The sequence below is a fragment of the Gambusia affinis genome, linkage group LG02 (assembly GCF_019740435.1).
Source record: "Gambusia affinis linkage group LG02, SWU_Gaff_1.0, whole genome shotgun sequence".
In the NCBI taxonomy this organism is placed as follows: Eukaryota; Metazoa; Chordata; class Actinopteri; order Cyprinodontiformes; family Poeciliidae; genus Gambusia; species Gambusia affinis.
Genome location: NC_057869.1, coordinates 8,579,378 through 8,597,934, shown reverse-complemented (window position 1 = coordinate 8,597,934; position 18,557 = coordinate 8,579,378). Strand labels below are relative to the sequence as shown.

The window sequence follows — 18,557 nt, the reverse complement described above, 5'->3', positions numbered from 1 at the left end:
ACTTCCGGTGGAGCTTTTAAAAATAAAATCGATATTTGTTGAATAAACCACGTTTCCTGTTAGCAATTAGTAAGGTATATTTGAGTTTAATTACCTTATATCCACTGTTTTTTAATCAAACTAACAAATAATAATTATAGGCTATTGTTATCTATCTATCTATCTATCTATCTATCTATCTATCTATCTATCTATCTATCTATCTATCTATCTATCTATCTATCTATCTATCTATCTATCTATCTATCTATCTATCTATCTATCTATCTATCTATCTATCTATCTATCTATCTATCTATCTATTTTGGGGGGTTAACATGTATAAGCGCTGTTCAGACAGGATTTGGTGTGTTCATATGGATTTTGTTTACTTGTGTTTGTGCATTTCTATAATGGTTGTGTTGACAAACGGAAATTTGTAACACTTTCCCCCAATTTACTTCCTCAAACTACGAACACTTTGCAGGCTTTTAAATATGCCATTCATGTGATTTTATTAATATGCAACTTTGCTTCAACCACCTAGGTCCTTCATAATAGAATGAGATATATTTTAAAAGTACCTGGGAAAAAAAGGGCCATAAAAAAAGAGTCGAAGTTTGTCGCCCTCTATTGTTCAGAAATTGATACCACACTCTGTATTTTGTGCTTGAGCAGAGTCACCTGGGGGCATAAAGGGGCTGGGGGGTTTCTCCTCTCTGTTTAGCGTGAGAAGCAACTGTGTCGTGTCACAAAATAATAATAGTCACAATAATAATAACAATAAAAAAATTTCTCCTCCAGTCTACACACCTTATTTAAGATTCTAATAACTTATTTCTTATAAGTTATTTCCATGGACTGCATGGAATTGGCAGCCCATGCAATTCCTATAAAATAAATGTGATTTGAGCAATTTCAAATGTTCATTTTCCTGCTATATGAGATAAAACTATTTTGAAAAGTCCTCCAAAATGCAAGAGAACATGCTATTTAAATGAGGCTGGTGTGGGTTGATCTTTGTGAGTGGGAAAATGACAAAAGAAAAATTTTGTCCTTGTCTAGACTTGCAGGGGCTGAATATTTCAAGAGAATCAAAACTGTGACAGTCAAAGCTGGGCTGGGATCTATATTTGTGTTGTTGCCAGGCACACTGATGTGGATAATATTTATACTATCATTGTTGTTTTTGTTTTTTGTTTTGTTTTGTTTAATTTTTTTGGGGGTGGGGTGGGGGTGGGGGTTATTTAAATGATACATTAAATAAAAACATCTAAGAAAAACTCAATGTGGAATTTAGTTTTTAAGTCTCCTAATAATTAAATCATCAAAAACAACGGAATCTAAAGTATGTCCAAAGTAAATGGTTTCATGTAATGTGGTTAACTGAAGAAAAAGAAAAAAGTAATGCTCGAACTGTTTCCTTGTATGTGTGTCACTGATGGTGCCATTCTTGCATATAAGCTCCAGTAGATGAGTTCTTACACTGCCACCTAGTGGCAAATTTGCGCAAGTTCGGAAAAATGTCAACTGGTTGACCCTTAGCCAGAAATGCTGAGTATCTCCGGAAGAACTTGCCACTCTTTTTGAAGTATGACACCCTGACAGGGTGCCATACTTGCAGAGGGTTCTTTGCTATTACCATTAGTTAATAGCAAAGAATTAATCATTATTAACTCTGAAAATACAGATTTTGTATTGGGAGGAAATTCACTAAAATTTATTAAGAATTATGTAGAGATGCACTGAAAAAAACGTAAAAGGTCAAGTAATTTATTTTTTATTGCACAACAATATTAAAAACTAACAATGTAAATGGCCACTTTACACGTATTTAAGGTTTTGTCTTCTTATCTATTTGTATCTAAGCACAGTGGAAAATATGAAAAGTACTTTTAAAAAAATATAATTTTCATGCTTAAAGGTTATTACAGTCACACAGATAATCATAATCCTTGCATAAAACCTGATCTGAAAGATATGATTTTATTTGTCTCATTAAATAAACAGTCCATTTTTAATGTTTAAAAAAAATTAAACCAAAGAATTTTCAGTTTTGAAACCAAAGTACCAAATAGAATAAATAACACGCTTTTGTGGTTTGCAGTCTGAAATAAGAAATAAAAATAAGCATTGTCAGACTACTGCTGCCCTTTAACCTTAGTGTGGAAGTGTTACACATGTGATCAGCTGGTGTGTCGTGTCTCATATGGGCGGGCCAAATGAGAATCTAGAGGGGGTGATCTTCATAAAGCTTTCGCCTTGACCTGCTCGCTCCCACTCAGCCAGGATAGTTGAGCACAGCAAACCTCTCTTCTCAGGACAGCATGGGACTCACTCAGGACCCCAACTTTCAGAAGCTGCAGGACTGGTACACTGCCCACGCCCTGAACCTCAATGTGAGACACATGTTTGAGGCTGACAAAGAGAGATTCAATAAATTCAGGTATGTCTGATTTGATCAAACTCAGACAGAACACAGCTGATCGATGTTAAGTAACTTCGTTTACTTTTATAACTTTGTCACCTTAAAGTAATCAGATGCAACGCAGCTGCCCAAATCAAGAAGAAAATATGAAGCTGTTTGAATGTCGAATAGTTGTAAGTTGCTGTTGCTCTGCATCCTCACAGCCTCACACTCAACACCGAGGATGGAGACATTCTTCTGGATTACTCAAAGAACCTCATCACTGAAGAAGTCATGAAAATGTTGGTTGACCTGGTAATGTGAATTCTGGTTCTGTTTTTTCATTTTCCTGATCATCATTTGAACATCAAGCAGCAAACTTTGAGATAATTTTGAAATTGAAATGTAACCACAATCTTATCAGTTGCACATTTAATTTTCTGTTACTGGTTTTTCTCTTTAGGCCAAGTCAAGAGAGATTGAAGCTGCTAGAGAGAGAATGTTTACTGGAGAGAAGATCAATTTCACTGAGGTGCACTTTGATGACCAGTAACAAGCATTCCTTAACTTTAAAGCTTTGATAAAACCAGCTGCAAAGAGTAGATGATAAGTCATTGTGTATTGATCTTCCACTTGCAGGGGCGCGCTGTGCTTCACGTTGCTCTGAGGAACCGTTCCAACACTCCAATCATGGTTGATGGCAAGGATGTAATGCCTGAAGTCAACAAGGTTCTGGAGAAGATGAAAGGCTTTTGTCATGTGAGTGCAGCCAGAAGTCGGGTAGGAATTTTCAAAGATTTTTTCACAGGTGGTTTTTGTGGTAACTGAATGTATTTGTTGCAGAGGGTTCGCAGCGGGGAGTGGAAGGGCTACACAGGAAAGGCCATCACAGACGTTGTCAATGTCGGAATTGGAGGATCAGACCTTGTGAGTGAATAACATCAATCAGACTAGCGTCAAAAATGGTTATGTGTGGTTTTTGATTTTGGCCATGTGGATCATTGCTCAATTTCACGTGTTTTAAGGACTCTGGGCTGCATTAAGTTATCTCAAGATCATATTTCTGGACTGTTGGGAACAAAAATTATTTAAAGCAAGGGGTGAGACCTCTGAAATATTTTATTATTTTCTTTCTATTTCTTGAATTGACTGCTAGAATAAAATTGTTTAAAAGTTTGTGTTATTCAACTCTTACAAACAAAATTATCATGTAGTTAATATGAATTTTACATGATACACCAACACAATGTGCTAAATCCTGAAGAAAATAGAAAAGGGCAACAAAAAAAAATTACAAATTAAAATCTGAAGACGTTATGGGTCATTTATGCTTGGCCCATCAGAGTAAATTTTCTCGTCTTTTCACATATCATGTCTGCACTATCAACTATCAACTAGTAGAGACTATCAACAAAGATCGTCACCATCCGGGTGGATGGAGGTGAGACTTGTTCTCTATCCAGTCTCACCTCTCAGACTGGATGGAGAACCTTTGTGAACATCAATTTTCAAGTCTTGCCGCAAAATCTCAATTTGATTTATATCTGTACTTTGACTGGGCCATTCTAACGTATAAATATTCTTCTCTACATTTCTGATTCTATGTTTAGGGTCATTGTCCTGTTTAAAACAGTTTTTTTTTTCCAACATAGACTTGTTTTTGCAACTCTGACCAGCTTTCCTGCTGAAAGTGTCTCCACAACATGATGTTTCCACCACTATGTTTCACACAGGGAGGATGTGTTCAGGGTGACATGCTGTGTTAGTCCACCTCTACACATAGCATTTTGCTAGTAGACCAGCATAGCAGAGCACCATTTTCCAATTTCTGCCCCCTGTATGGTTTGTGGCAGTATAAAAATAGGACTTCTTATAGATTCTCCCCTTGTACTCATTTCACTTCATAGTTATGTGCAAAATTGTGTTGGTGAAATCAATTAATTCAAAGTCAGACATCCTTTGTTGATCCCAAAGGGAAAATAACTGTTGCTGAGACTCATATAAATTTACGATTCTTCAAAGAACCACCAATATCTGAATCTGTTTCTGAACTCTGGCTTGAACCATAGGGCCCTCTGATGGTGACTGAAGCCCTGAAGCCTTACTCAAAGGGGGGTCCCCAAGTGTGGTTTGTGTCCAACATTGATGGGACTCACATTGCCAAAACCCTGGCTCAGCTCAATGCTGAGACAACTCTCTTCATCATTGCATCCAAGGTAGCTGGATCACCTCGAGTCAGGATCTCTGAAACTGAGAAACATCAAACTTTTCACATCAAAAAGTTTTGCTGACTTTCTGATTTACATTTATAGTAATAAACCTTCAACGCATGTAAGTGACTGACTGATAAGAAGCCACTGATTCTTTTTACAGACGTTCACCACTCAAGAAACTATCACCAATGCTGAGTCAGCCAAAGCCTGGTTTCTTGAACATGCCAAAGATGTGAGGATAAGAATGCCTTCAATGTGCAATTTAATGTTAATTCATTGATATCCTCTTTAATCAGATATTTGCTTTATGTCAACAGAAAGCTGCTGTTGCCAAGCACTTTGTTGCTCTCTCCACAAATGCTGTGAGTTTTTCTTTTCTTTGCCAGTGTTCCTCATTTTGAAATCTGTGTCTGAACTGTTCTGTTTTCTTTTCTTCAGCCCAAAGTGAAGGACTTTGGCATCGACACGGAGAACATGTTTGAGTTCTGGGATGTGAGTCTTCTTTAACACCCTTGCTGTGTGTAGCAGCTCCCCTTTTCTTCCCAATACTGTGACGAGGGATTTGAGCGGTTGCTATAAATAAACTAGACTTTTGACCTGTGAAGTAGGTGGGACAGAGACTCTGGAGAGCAGCTGCTGCGTAATCAGAAGCCCCTCTCTTTAGATTCAGTTATTATTGGTAGTAACCTTTCCTCTTGCAGAGGTTACATCAACGGTCACAGAGATACTTTAAGCTACATTGTTGGTATTTGAAAGGAAGAAGCTTCAATGAGACCTTTAAAACCCAGAGAAAATGTGCAGATATGCAATAAGTCTTTCTACTAAGAGTAAAATATGAACATTTTTGAACATAACATTGGAAGTTTATTCTGTTTAGTTAATTAAATGCACAAATTGAAACTCATACAGATTGCATATTTGTATGATTTCAAGCAATTTAGCAATATAAAACAAAAAAAAAGTTTCTTTGAAAGTTAGAATATTAGACCAATAAAAGAATATTTTAATACAGAATTGTTCTATCGTTACAATTTTATAATTTCTCCAAAAGACTGTCAATGACCTTCCCCTCAAGGAGAGTAAGCCACTAAAGCTCAACGTTTGAAAAATTATCTGAGGATTCCTTTATGCAAGCAAAACAATTAAAAGTTGAGTGGAATGAAAAACATGTATTGGAAAAGGGTATCAAGCAGCAAGGATGCACTTTGCATTCTGCACCTCTTCACCACTACGACAGAGTTTTGGATCTTCATTTTCAAAGGGCAGTGCAACATTTTCATTTGAAAAGAACTGAGCAAACACCGATCTTATGGCCCTCAGCCACAGTCCACACCTTATGTATCTCCTACATACATCAACTGTGGGTTTTCCTGCATGTAGGAAAAACCTGCATGTGTTTTTCCTGCACAACTTTTTCATCCACACTTTTTCTTTCCACTCAGCTTTAAAATAAATACACTTGGACACTGCACTCTGTGAACAGCCTATTAACACAGTCAAATCAGTAGTACCATTCCTACATTAAAAATTATTTTATTATTCTTATTTTATGCCATAATTCTTTCATAATGATTAATACAACTTCACTTGCTGTGAAACAGTCTTCATGAAGTAAAAATAATTTGAGATACATCACTTTGTGTTTATCGAGTCCACATGAGTTTCTCTTTTTACTGAAATTACTGAAATATTAAAATTTTCATTATATTCTATTTTATTGAAATATGTTTTCAAACATGACTTCTGAAGGCGCTCAGAAAGAGATCACTTTAATTTATTATTTTTTTCTTTTAGTGGGTCGGAGGTCGCTTCTCCTTGTGGTCTGCCATTGGAATGGCTATTGCATTGCATATTGGTATGTACTAGACAGTTACAATCCATAGTCTCATGTTTTGACAAAAACTCAACATCAAATGCAGGTATAGTTGCTGGTGCCAGGTCCATACAGTGTTTTTGGTTCACTCTGCTGGACACAGAAACGTCTGCACAAATGTATAATAGGATTTTTTTCTGATCTCAGCATAAATAATTCAGTACAGTTGCAGTGCTGGATTAACCAACACTGTCGGCCAGACTGCGCCTGTACTTAACATTCTGCTCAGGCTGGATTCAGCTGATGTGCAGGAATTTTTCCCCATTTATCCAATTTCTCTGTTACATTTTCTCATCAGGCTTTGACAATTTTGAGAAACTTTTGTCAGGAGCCCACTGGATGGTAGGTATACCGTGATGAGCCTGTCACCTCTCAAATATAGAATAACTATTCTTAGGGGTCCTTGTGGAGGGGGGCTACTGAGCAAAAAATCTAACATAGCTTTTCTTTCTCTTTGCTGCAGGACAAACACTTCCATTCTGCTCCGCTGGATAAAAACGCCCCCGTGTTACTGGCTTTACTGGGCATCTGGTACATCAACTTCTTTCACGCTGAGACACACACTATGCTGCCCTACGACCAGTATATGCACCGTTTTACTGCATACTTCCAACAGGTCTGTCTCTTGGATATATCAAAGACAATTTTTTATGTTTCTTTTAAATTTTATTTATTTATTCTGGACTGTGAAAAGGAACATCAAAAGAGAAGATGAACTGCAGCAGTCGTAACCACTGGTGAATTTCCATCTGTGTATTTTAGGGCAGATAAAATAAAAGGTGGACAAAATATAAATAGCAAATAAATCCATAAAAATAACTAATAATTGCCAAGTCATGATAACACCCTCTTGCTAATGAGGATTTTTTTTTTTGTTGATTTTGTGAAAGAAAAGTTGGAGATACTCTCAAATTCCACTCAAAATTGACTAAGACTAGCAAAAAAAAAAATATATATATATATATATATATATATATATATATATATATATATATATATATATATATATATATATATATATATATATATATATATATATATATATATATATATATATAATAGAGACAGCAGTTTTGAATCCAGAATAAAATAAAGGAATCAAATGAAGCAAGGGTTCCTAAAGTCTGATACACTTAAAGGCTAAAAATGGAGACAGCCCCACAGCATGTAACAAATAGAATAATAAAAATTGAATTTTTCTTTTATGTTTTAAGTGTAGATCAACTGTCAGAGCTAATTAACTCAAAATATGTTGATTATAATGTCTCTCAGATTGATTGGTGCACCTACAACTGCAGAGCATGGCAGAATAAACCAAATACACTGTTGAAAGACAAATAATTTGCTTAGATTAATCTCTGAAAGGGATTGACAGTAAAACAACAGAGAAAATATGAAAAGGACAAAAAAATACTAACAAAGAAACCACAAGTCTAACCACAAAACAACAAGACCAGAAAACAAAAATGTAAACAACATCCAGAGAGCCTGGCAAACCTTGGCATTATAGAACAGCACAAGCAGTTTCTACATCAAAGCCTACAATTATCAAGAACATTTTGAAGCATGTGCTAATATTAAAAATGAGTGTTTAATATTTAGGGAGATATGGAATCAAATGGAAAGTACATCACCAATCATGGAGCTCGAGTCAATTACCACACAGGACCCATAGTGTGGGGAGAGCCGGGAACAAATGGACAGCATGCCTTCTACCAGCTCATCCACCAAGGTAAAAACAGACACTGTTCCGGCTACATCACACACTCATACTGAGTCTGATTAGATAAGTGTTCAGATTTTATTCTACCTGCACTGGTAGACGCTTGACAACAATTAGGCTAGGATCAAATTAACTCAATTCATTGTAATTTACATGAAAATGGGACAGTTTTTCTTTGGAATATAAACAAATATAAATGAAAACATATTAATTAGGTGGATTATTACAAAGTGAAATTCTGAAACAGATCCTTGTCAGAGAGTTCGGGCATTCCTACAAGCTTTTCTTTCATGGAAAATATAAATATTGCTTGATATTATTGCTGCATTGCAGGAACACGAATGGTCCCAGCTGACTTCCTGATCCCAGCTCAGACTCAGCATCCCATCAGAGACAACCTGCATCACAAGGTGCCACAGAAGTTGTTCAAAGCAGCGATTCATTTACGCACACCATGCTGATGCTCTTGATATTCTGTCGAGGTTTCCGTTTTGCAGCTGTTTGGATGGTTTTATGCAGACTTTTATGCATATATTCTTTAAGGAATTTTGATGAAAGAGATTGTGTTCATACAGAGTACTGAAAAGTACTGAAGAGTACTTAGTACTTATTCATGACGATATTACGACAAATTGTGAGAAAAATTTAAATAGATGTTGATGTGTCTTTAGATTTTGTTGGCCAACTTTCTGGCGCAGACAGAAGCATTGATGAAGGGTAAGACCACAGAGGAGGCCAGGAAGGAGCTGGAGGCAAGCGGCCTGAGCGGAGAGGCTTTGGAGAAAATTTTACCTCACAAGGTAAGTTAAATGAAGAAAACGGCACCTTTTATTTAGGAAGACGATGATGATATTTAAACAAAATGCTTTACTACCCGGACGTTCAAGCAGCTGACCACACAACAGTGTACGAAGCCAGGAGAACAAAGGAAACAGTGCCCCCAAGTGGCTGTCAATCAGGGTCACCCAACAGCGTTTATGTAAAAAGAAGAAAATAGATTAAGTTAATCATAAATTATTCCCTGTGACCAACCCAGGTTTTCCAAGGAAACCGACCAACCAACTCCATCATCTTCAAGAAACTTACACCCTATACACTAGGAGCACTAATAGGTGAGATTTACTGATAAAAAAAATTTTCATATAAAAACAATTGAATGATTGTATGATTATTTGTGTCATATTCTATGTCTTTTTTCTCAAATTGATTTTATTTTTATTATTTTATGATTAATACATTTCTGTCTTTAATGATTTTAGACTCTTATCCATGAACTCATCTAAAGCTGGATGAATAGTTGAATTATTGTAAAATGTTAACACTTGCGCTTCTCAAATAGCAATAAAACTCTCTAACGGTATGTGCTATAATTTAACCCTGTGGGAAAAGCTTCATAGGAGAAGAATACTTTAAAACAAAATGAACACTAAACTGTTACATTCTTTTGTTAATTTTGTAAAAGTTCTCAACTCTTGTGCAAAGAAGGTTGATAGACATTCAAAAGCAACAACTGCCATGGTACCAAACTGCTGCAATATCTTGAGGAGGTTCAGTGAGGACACAACACGCTGTTGCATGGTAACAGTCAGTGTGAAATTAGACTGCCAAATTAAGAAAGCATATTATGTTCTATTATCATCTGTTCTTCTCTGCTACAACCAAAAATTCCCAGTAAGCGATGAGCAGACTAATATATTGCTTTCTTAATCAACTTACGTTATTTATTATGTGTTGTGTTGCAGCCATGTATGAGCACAAGATCTTTGTCCAGGGTGTAATGTGGGAGATCAACAGCTTTGACCAGTGGGGGTAAGTTATTTTTTCTTCCCACAGTCAAACAGGAAAAACTCACAAAGCTGCTGGCAGGTGTTAAACGTTCTTGAACCTGAGTCAGGTTTTCTAATACTAAAACTTTTATTAAAGGCAAACTGTATGCATACACCATACATACATTATATTTGAGATATAATGATAATAATGCTAAATCCGTCTCTCTGATCACTTCTGTTTCTGCTGTGTTTGGAGCTGAAGAAATGCTACATTGTGCAAAAATAGGTGCAAATTGTTCCCATCTCCTGGAGGTGATGGGCATACTTGCATTTTCATTTCCATTAGAGTTATCTGCTCTGTGAGTCCAGTGCAAAAATAAAATAAAGCAACAAGAGGAGAAGACGCACTGCTTTCTGCATTTCCCCCACACGGTCCGTCCTAGTAATTTGCTGTACTGTTCACCTTTAAAGCTGTATATAATACTAAACAGTAGCTAAAGAGAGCTGAAAAACGTGTCAGCACACTTAATGAATTCCTTTCTTGTCTTTCGTTACTCCATCGGCAGAGTCGAACTCGGTAAACAGCTTGCAAAGAAGATTGAGCCAGAACTCAAGGACACTGCAGAGGTCCACTCCCACGACTCGTCCACCAACGGACTCATCAACTTCCTCAAGAAAAATTTTGCCTAAGTTTGAATCTTTCCTTTGAACATGATTACCCTTCAGATCAGTTCAGGATCTGCCTGGACTAGAGTCTCGCTGAGGCAGCTGGTCACTCCCACGCAGCCGAGCAGAAGCACTCCGTGTTTGTGCTCCCATTATGAATATTGTGACTGTCTACAGTTCTGCCTTTGCTGTGTTACAAATGTAGTCAGTTGTTGGTGTAGGCAGAATGAATCATTCTCTCATTGTATCTACAGCTGCAGGAAATTGTGTTTTTGAAATAAATATCTTTTATCTGATCCTCAGTTGCACTCTCAAGGCTGAGTTGCTCAATATTTACCTACACTAAAGCATGAGCAAATGAGCCAAAAGTGAGTCAGAAAATAGGCCGTCACTAGATGTCACCAGAGAGCCTGGTTTATTTCCTGGGAGCGAGTTGGGCTCCCAGAAATTACCATTTGTTGGAACAAAAGTGCAGAGTTCATTTCGTTTGTGGTGCTTTCCTCCTCCCTGCATGTCCCCAGACTCCACAGCATCCATTTAGAGAGGAAAAACAAACAGCATCTGGATCACAATCCACTCTTCAGTGGCACTTCATCTAAACATCATTAAAGTAAATGGTTTGAAAACACATGCCAAACTTCCTGTGAATCTCTCACCAAAACATATGATCCCATGTCAAAACCATGAGAAAATATGTCCACATATAGAACATATCATTAGCTGAGATGCACGACACCAGGATCCCTCAACGTGTATTTTGTGTCGTCTCGGTCTCTTTAAACCTTCTGCTGGGTACAATTACAGAGCGTGTATGAGGACAAACACAAAGTTAAAAAAGAATCTCAGACCCCCAGACACCGCCGGGTTTTCACTGCTGTTGCCAGGCAACGCTACATTTCTTCAAGTCGAACTTGTGCTTTTTTATCTCCAGCTCTGAAACAGGATACAGAAAGAAACCGAGTTAGTCCAAGGATACCCTAACTATATGTCCTTATTGAGTTATTAGTGCGCATCAGCAAGAAAAGGAAGTGCTGCTGTTTGTACCTGTAGCCACAGAGTCTGATGACTGTGGGGTTGAGTTTAACAAGCAGGAAGTAAGTCAGCATGAGGAAACAAAAAAAGGCCAGTGGAATCAAATTACAGCCTGAAAGCATGGATAACGTTCCACATGCGTTCCTGGCATGTTTGTTGTGCAGCGTCTGTGCATATCTAGTCAACTTCACAACCTACTTCATGCTTTCTTGGGCTTAGTAGTCAGTCACTTTTATTTCCTTCAGATCCATCTGTCTGCCTATTTGAGGTTTTCCCCTGCCTCCAGTGCACTTTTGGCAGTTTACAGCCACAGTTTCATGTTCAGGTCAGAGTTTCAGATAAGTCTGAATTTACAAAATTAGGTAGTAATGGCAGAGAAACAATTTACCATTCCAGAAAAACGTTTTATCCATTGTCATCTGTGGCTATGCTAACTAGCTTGAGCATTCATTGCAGGCTCCGTTGTGATGAACCAGCTATTGTGTAGCAGAGAGCAGAGGGGGAGGGTGTGAGTAACATGTACACAAGCATGATTGGTAGAGCGAAAGCCCTCCTTCTGGTTCTGATTGGTTGTTTCAGAGACCTGTGCATAGTTGACAGCAGAACCACAGGCAGAAGGCAACAGAGATTATCTGTCTTATATTATACTGATACCAATATAGTGATAGTTTTTCAGTGGTCACAAAAAAATTTCATAATTTTTACAAGTATTTATCCCCATACTTCTTGAAAATGTATTTGTTGTTGGTGCAAAATGGTAGTAGGACTAGGTAAAATAGCAATAAGTTTACTTGAAATGTGGATGAAGTGGTGAATTGACCCTGTACCCAGAGGACTTTTATTTCACTGAGATGCAGTGCTGGAAGCAGGTTCATGATTCTCTATCATCTTATATAATACATCTTTGAAAGAAGAGAACCTACAGCCACTGTTGTTTATCTCTTAGGTTTAGTGTAACCATGAAACCAGCTGTCTGCTCATTCTAGGTATATTCAGGGAAAATTTTCTCTTGGGTTGAATCTAAGCTCTGCAATCATAAAACCACACTCTGACTCTGGGCCATCTCAATGTGCGATCGACAAGAGTGACAGAGAAACTCTGGAGAACATTTTAAAAAAAGCCTCAGTGTCAAGCGCAGCTTCATTTTTCCCACGACTACAGGGTTTATATAAAGAATAAGTTAAGTACGTGGGCAGAGCTCAAGACTCGGCAGCATTAGAAGCCTGTTAGAGTTCAATAGGACCTCTTGGGACATCAGCTGACCACATGTTACTGAGGCTCCCTGTAAAATATCTGCAGATATGAGCAGTTTTGTGTTATGCAAAAAAGTGAAACATCAGTTGAAAATCATGAGCGAACATGTAAAGCTGCTCTTCTTATAAACGTTTTCATTGGTTCCTGAGCTTATCAAAATTTTTCCTTGTCAAACTATGAAAACGCTCAGTCTGTGTGGTCTCCAAGGATGTCCCTCAGTCAGTCATCTGAGTTTTCTTTTCCTGACCAGGAATCCTTTCGAAGAATTTTTTGAATCTGCAGAAAGAGGCTTAAATGGAGCAACATCTGGCTCTTATCAGAATTACAATGTGAGAGATATATATATAAAAAAAATAAAAAATACTCCCACGCTGGCTTCTGCTTTGGCTGGAAAAGCGATGCATCATAATCACAGCAGAGTTTCCAGTGATGGCTGAAACATCTTTTTTACATTAAGGCTTTTTTTGGTTGTGATCCAAAAGTCAATGCAAGGCGCCACGGCGGTGTGGCTTTTGTTGCCAACTGCGTTGCTGTGAGAGCAAGGTTTATGCTTTGCCATTCTGCTTTATGCCTCTTCATAGATGTGACTCAGTTCAGCTTCAATAACTAAAGAAAAAATATATCTTAGGAACTGAGTCAATACAAAATTTTGGTTTCTTTATTTTCATACAGGAAACAAATCTGCATGAGACATGAGAACTGCTCTGTTTTAAGATAAGCTGCTAATTTGGCTCCATCACTTTGCAAAACTGCTGAATTTTTCCTCATTTTGTGACTTTTAAACCACAATCATTAATGCATTTTACTGGAATATTATGTAATGAAAATAAAACAATGCATGAAGTGATAAACTAGAAATGAACATTTTTGGTATGCATTTTTGTCCAACGCCTTCAATCTGATACCACAAGTAAACTCCAATCAGCCAGTTGTCTTCAGAAGTCACACAGTAAGCAGCTGAATAGAAATATGAGAAGAAGAAATGTATTGTTGAGTAAAAGCTGCATGAAGTTCAGTTCACATTTTTCCTCAAACCACGTGGAGAAGACAGCAAACGTGTAGAAGAAGGTGACTGGGTCGGTTGAGACCAAAGTTGTTGTTTTTTTTTGTTAACACAGAAAACACCATGTGTCACCCTGAACAACACAACATCTCACAAAGTCTCCACTGGGAAACATAAGGTGGCAGCATCATGCTGCTGGAACGCTTTTTTTTCCAAGTGGACAGGGAAACAGAGTGGACATAGAGAAATCATGTAAGAATTTTTATTTAAGTTGCAAAAGACTTGAGAAAGGGACAATGTTTTACCTTCTCTGTAGGTCCTGCTACGTTTAGATGCGTCTCTGCTTCAACACACCTGAGTGAAATAATCAGGTCATTAGCAGGACTCAGGAGAGCTTAAGTACAAACTGAGGAAGTAATTCAGCCATTTGATTCAGGCGTGTTGGACCAAAACTTTGAAAAGATCCCACAGACCTTTTGTAGAGACATGTGAGTTTTACTGTCAGTCTGACTTTCTCTGTGTTTGATAATTACTCTGAAGCTTCCTTCCTGTTTAAAATACCCAGATCTAGATATCAGCTTTTATGGAATTAGAGCTATTTTTACCTGAAACAGAAAGAAGTTGAGAAGTGTGGAAAAGTGTTGCTCAAGATGATACACTTTTGGAAATGAAAGTTGCTAATTTGAATAATGGGATCTGTAATGTTCCTGTTTTGAGTCCTGCTGGGAGTCTTAGATATTTCATTTTCTTCTTCTTTCTTTTATATAAACAAAACTTGTAGCTGCTCTGAGTGAAGTGGATTCCTAACCTGATAAAAATTATTTTCATGTTGGATATCTTAAAAGCAATAAATCAAGAAAAGAAAAAGTCATGTTTAACAAAGGAAATTAAAATAGCCAGGAGCACATGTTGTTAGTGATTATCCAGATAAAATATTTTGCTTTAATTTTAGGAGAAAAATAATTCTCTCTTTTAGTAAAAAATAGAAGCAGATTTGAAACTGGGGCACATTTGAGACATTAAATATTTTTGCTTTTATTGAAATCTGTGAGATTAAACTACTTTATAGCAGAAATCTTTACATAAAACTTTAGTTTCACTCAGACAGACAGAAGGAAAAGAGAGGCTGAAATTTCAAAGGTCACCAATCACATATTTGGCGTTCATGAGGTAATCCAGTGGCAAGCCCATTTTCACCTCTTTCCTGGCAGCAGGGGTACTTGTGTCTGCACAAGGGAAGGTGTTCTGGATTCCTTTTGTGTTGTTTAACAGAGCTCACCTCACAGCAGCAGGTCCCTAGGGGGGGGGGCTCCACTGCCTCTGCTCGGACACAGGTACACATGTATCCACACACAGAGCTCCCTGAGTCACAGGGTGGAACCCTCGCATGCATAAAGGCTGCTTTGTGCCCCGACTGTTAGAGCTGTCAACCAACACCAGCGAGCTCTTCGCACTGAAACGCCACTGTTCCCCTCACAGGAGAGCTCGGCGAGTGGGCAGACTGCGCTTTTATGCACGCCCACGCAAAATGCACCGGCACCTCCTGCAATCTGCAGATCAGCAGCTTTTAAATACAACTGTGATTGAAATGGATGAGTAGGGTTTGACTTTTGTTTTTGAGCTTAAAGCTAAGTGCACTTCAGTGGATGTAAAAGTTCATTTAATTTACGTCTCACAATTTTCCCTGTTTTTGTGATAAGCTTGAATGAAAGTCAAAAAAAAAAAAATCTTCTTTAGGGCAACGAAGTGCTATTTGGAATAATTACCGGGAGCTGAAAATGACTAACCGATGTTCAGACCATTTGCTTTGATACATCTGACTTCTGGTATTTCGTTCTTCCATCAGTAGTCCTTTCCATGCTCATATGGTCTCAGAATTAAACATGTGAAATTAAATCCATACCATAAGTTAAAGAAATCTGTCTGCAGACCTGGAAGATGTAGGAAAGTTTCTGCAGCTTCAAAAAAGATGAACTCAAAGGAGAAGGAGGATAAATTTTATAAAAATTGAAGAAGTCTGGCTCCACAAGAGGCTTCTGCAACCTTTTGCAATCAGCAAAGAACCTAAGAGTTAATAAGAGTGGGATTCAAGGTTTCTTGGGAGAGTCTTACCAATGGATTTCAACAACTCGACACTCTGGCAGAAAAAGGTGTTTTCTCCACTACTTTGTAAGTGCATGGAAAGGGAGCCAAACAATCTGAGATGAATGAGTTTTCGGTGAATTTGCCATTTGACCCCTGAGATGCAGTCATGCTCCAAGCAGCAAAATTCTCTGAATGAAGAGAAATAACACTGCATTCCAATGCTATCTAAGTAACTGAGGGGATGTCTTTTCTGCTTCAGGTTCAATGAGATTTCTAAATTTAAACAACAATCTTTTTTCCTGTTTTAGCCTGAAGGAAAAATGACTCTAACTAGGTCAATCAAAAACTTTATTTAGTCTTTTTCATTCATTTTGAAATACTCTGTACAACTCCAAAGGTTACAGCAAATGGTCTGGGTGCTGAAGCAGCAAAAGCAACCTGTTTTGGACGCTCTGTTTTCTCCACTTGTGGAAATGTAATTTTTTGATTATCTGGTTTTAATTGTGTTTTATGGGGTCACTTTTGGTCACAGTTGCATAACCTGATATTTTTGGTTTCAAAATTTTCATGGTGATGCACATCAGTTATGACAATTTGGTTAACTGGAGTTTTGTTTTGGTGATTTAGCATCTTTCTGTAACCACATCATGTGTTCCTGCACAGTGTAGAAGGATACTTGATGTCAATTTTTAGTCTTTTTGGCTCTTTTCTTAATCTGGTTCTTTTTGGAATATATTCTATAAAGAAGAGACCAGATTAGTGGCCCCACAGCCAGTCAGACCTTGAGCCTTAGCCTGATTGATATACTAGTATTACAAGTGTTTGGTGTCTTTCCTGTTTTTTTTTTATTTTTATTTCTAACATTGGAAAGAGCATTCCTGATATCAGCCTTCTTCATGCCCCAGTTAGCCCAAACTTTGTACAATACTGCACCACAGGGGTGCAGTCTCTCATTTATCTCAACAATCCAGCGCTTGCATTCATTTTGGCCAATCAAAATAAATGTACCCATTCAGTGACAGCATTTTTTATTATTCTGCTGCTCAAGTTTTCATTGTACAAATTTATACAAATGTGCATTGATTGGTTGGCCACCCTGGTAAACATGTGTGAAAATACTTTAACTAAAATCCTCTTTCATTTCTGCAGCACTGTAATCTCACACTGACAAAAATTGAAAAAAGACAAATCTTTAATTTGATCACTTTTATTAACTTATATAAAAAGTTAATGTTAAGAACTAACCGTAATTATAATCCCTGCTGTTAATACTTTGAACAACCACAGACCATCACTTTTATATTTTACAAGATTGAAGTGTGCAGAGATGGAGCTGAACAATATTTCTAGGTTCTTCAGATTCTTTGATTCTCTTATGTTTTCTTCATCAGGCACAAGTTTTCTTTAGATTTGGAGACTAAAGATTGTTGATTCTCTATCTAGGAAACTTTGTTCAATTTATATGTTTTGGATTATTATGTTATGAAAAAATAGCAAAGATGATCCATTTTCTTTATTAAACATATTGCAATGTACTCTAAGAACGTTTTAGTGTAATTTGGAAACCAAAGAGCCCCACAGCACCATAGTTCCTCCACCATGCCTAACAGTAGCACATTTCTTTTCAGCAAATTACATTTTCTTTGTTTGGGGACAGACACACCTAAAGTGTTAGGTGTGTCGGTTAGGTGTATCCTAAGGTGCATTTTTAAGTTGACTTGAGAATTTTTTTGAACTCTTCTACTCTGAGAAAGTTGTACCTAACTTTCATTTGTGTGATGTTTCCAGGAATATCTTTGCATGGTTTGCAAAATAGGTCAGCACCAACGGAGTTCCAGTTACCCTGATTACTGTGAATCTGGATCTTTTTGGTGCATTGTGTTTATAAATGTTATGTTCAATCCAATTTGGGTTCAGTTGAAATTTTTAAAATCATCTTAGTTGGTTTTATATATTTTGAATTTTTTCGACTCTTTGAATGCATGGATCAAATTAGATTTGCCCTGGAATTGAGCAAAACTGCAATTCTTCCCATATTTAATTAAACTAACGTTGATATGTGGGAGTCTTTCCAGCAGAGGTCTTTAATTGCAGTTACAGATTTGACCCAAAAACTATTATTATATCATTTAATTGCTTTTGCTGCACTGCTGTTATCTGAAGAATAAATAAACATGAACTTACTGGAAGATGATGCAAAAACACTAATAATAAAGGCCAACAATGTTACAGAAGCTCACCATAGGCAGTGATTTAGTACTAAATTAATATTTCCCCTTAATAATATTGCATGGGAACATGGGCTGGTTGGTAACATTAAAACATCCATCCATGGAAAACCATGTTTTGGCTTGTGAAGTCCAAATCATTCTTGATTCATAACCTTTCCTTACACTTCATATTTGTGAGATTTGTCAAAAACTTTGAATTAATTCAATCACACTGATATTTGACAGACAAATGCCCCAAGCTTTTGGACTAGGACTCCTTCTCTTTGCAATCCAATTTGCTTCTGGAATCAATGTAGATAAGAAAAAACAACAACACTTTTTA

At 37.2% G+C, this 18,557-nt stretch overlaps 1 protein-coding gene across 1 annotated transcript; it reads left to right on the top strand.

The window, feature by feature from the left end:
• Window positions 1-2,242: 2,242 nt before the first annotated feature.
• gpib (glucose-6-phosphate isomerase b) lies at window positions 2,243-10,926 on the top strand. Its single transcript, XM_044097335.1, has 18 exons — window positions 2,243-2,425; window positions 2,611-2,701; window positions 2,850-2,918; window positions 3,026-3,145; window positions 3,230-3,313; window positions 4,456-4,602; window positions 4,760-4,831; window positions 4,917-4,961; window positions 5,038-5,091; window positions 6,394-6,454; window positions 6,771-6,814; window positions 6,936-7,088; window positions 8,075-8,204; window positions 8,529-8,605; window positions 8,867-8,995; window positions 9,232-9,307; window positions 9,938-10,004; window positions 10,531-10,926. Exons 1-18 carry the CDS (start codon window positions 2,307-2,309, stop codon window positions 10,652-10,654), a joined length of 1,662 nt encoding a protein of 553 aa, XP_043953270.1. The 5' UTR covers window positions 2,243-2,306; the 3' UTR covers window positions 10,655-10,926.
• The last annotated feature ends 7,631 nt before the right edge of the window (window positions 10,927-18,557 follow it).

Excerpts from the sequence above, each read along its gene's own strand:
- gpib (XM_044097335.1), top strand. The coding sequence starts at position 2,307 with ATGGGACTCACTCAGGACCCCAACTTTCAGAAGCTGCAGGACTGGTAC. Across the intron at positions 2,702-2,849 it reads TGAAAATGTTGGTTGACCTG|GCCAAGTCAAGAGAGATTGA; the intron begins GTAATGTGAATT and ends TTTTCTCTTTAG. Across the intron at positions 3,314-4,455 it reads GAATTGGAGGATCAGACCTT|GGCCCTCTGATGGTGACTGA; the intron begins GTGAGTGAATAA and ends CTTGAACCATAG.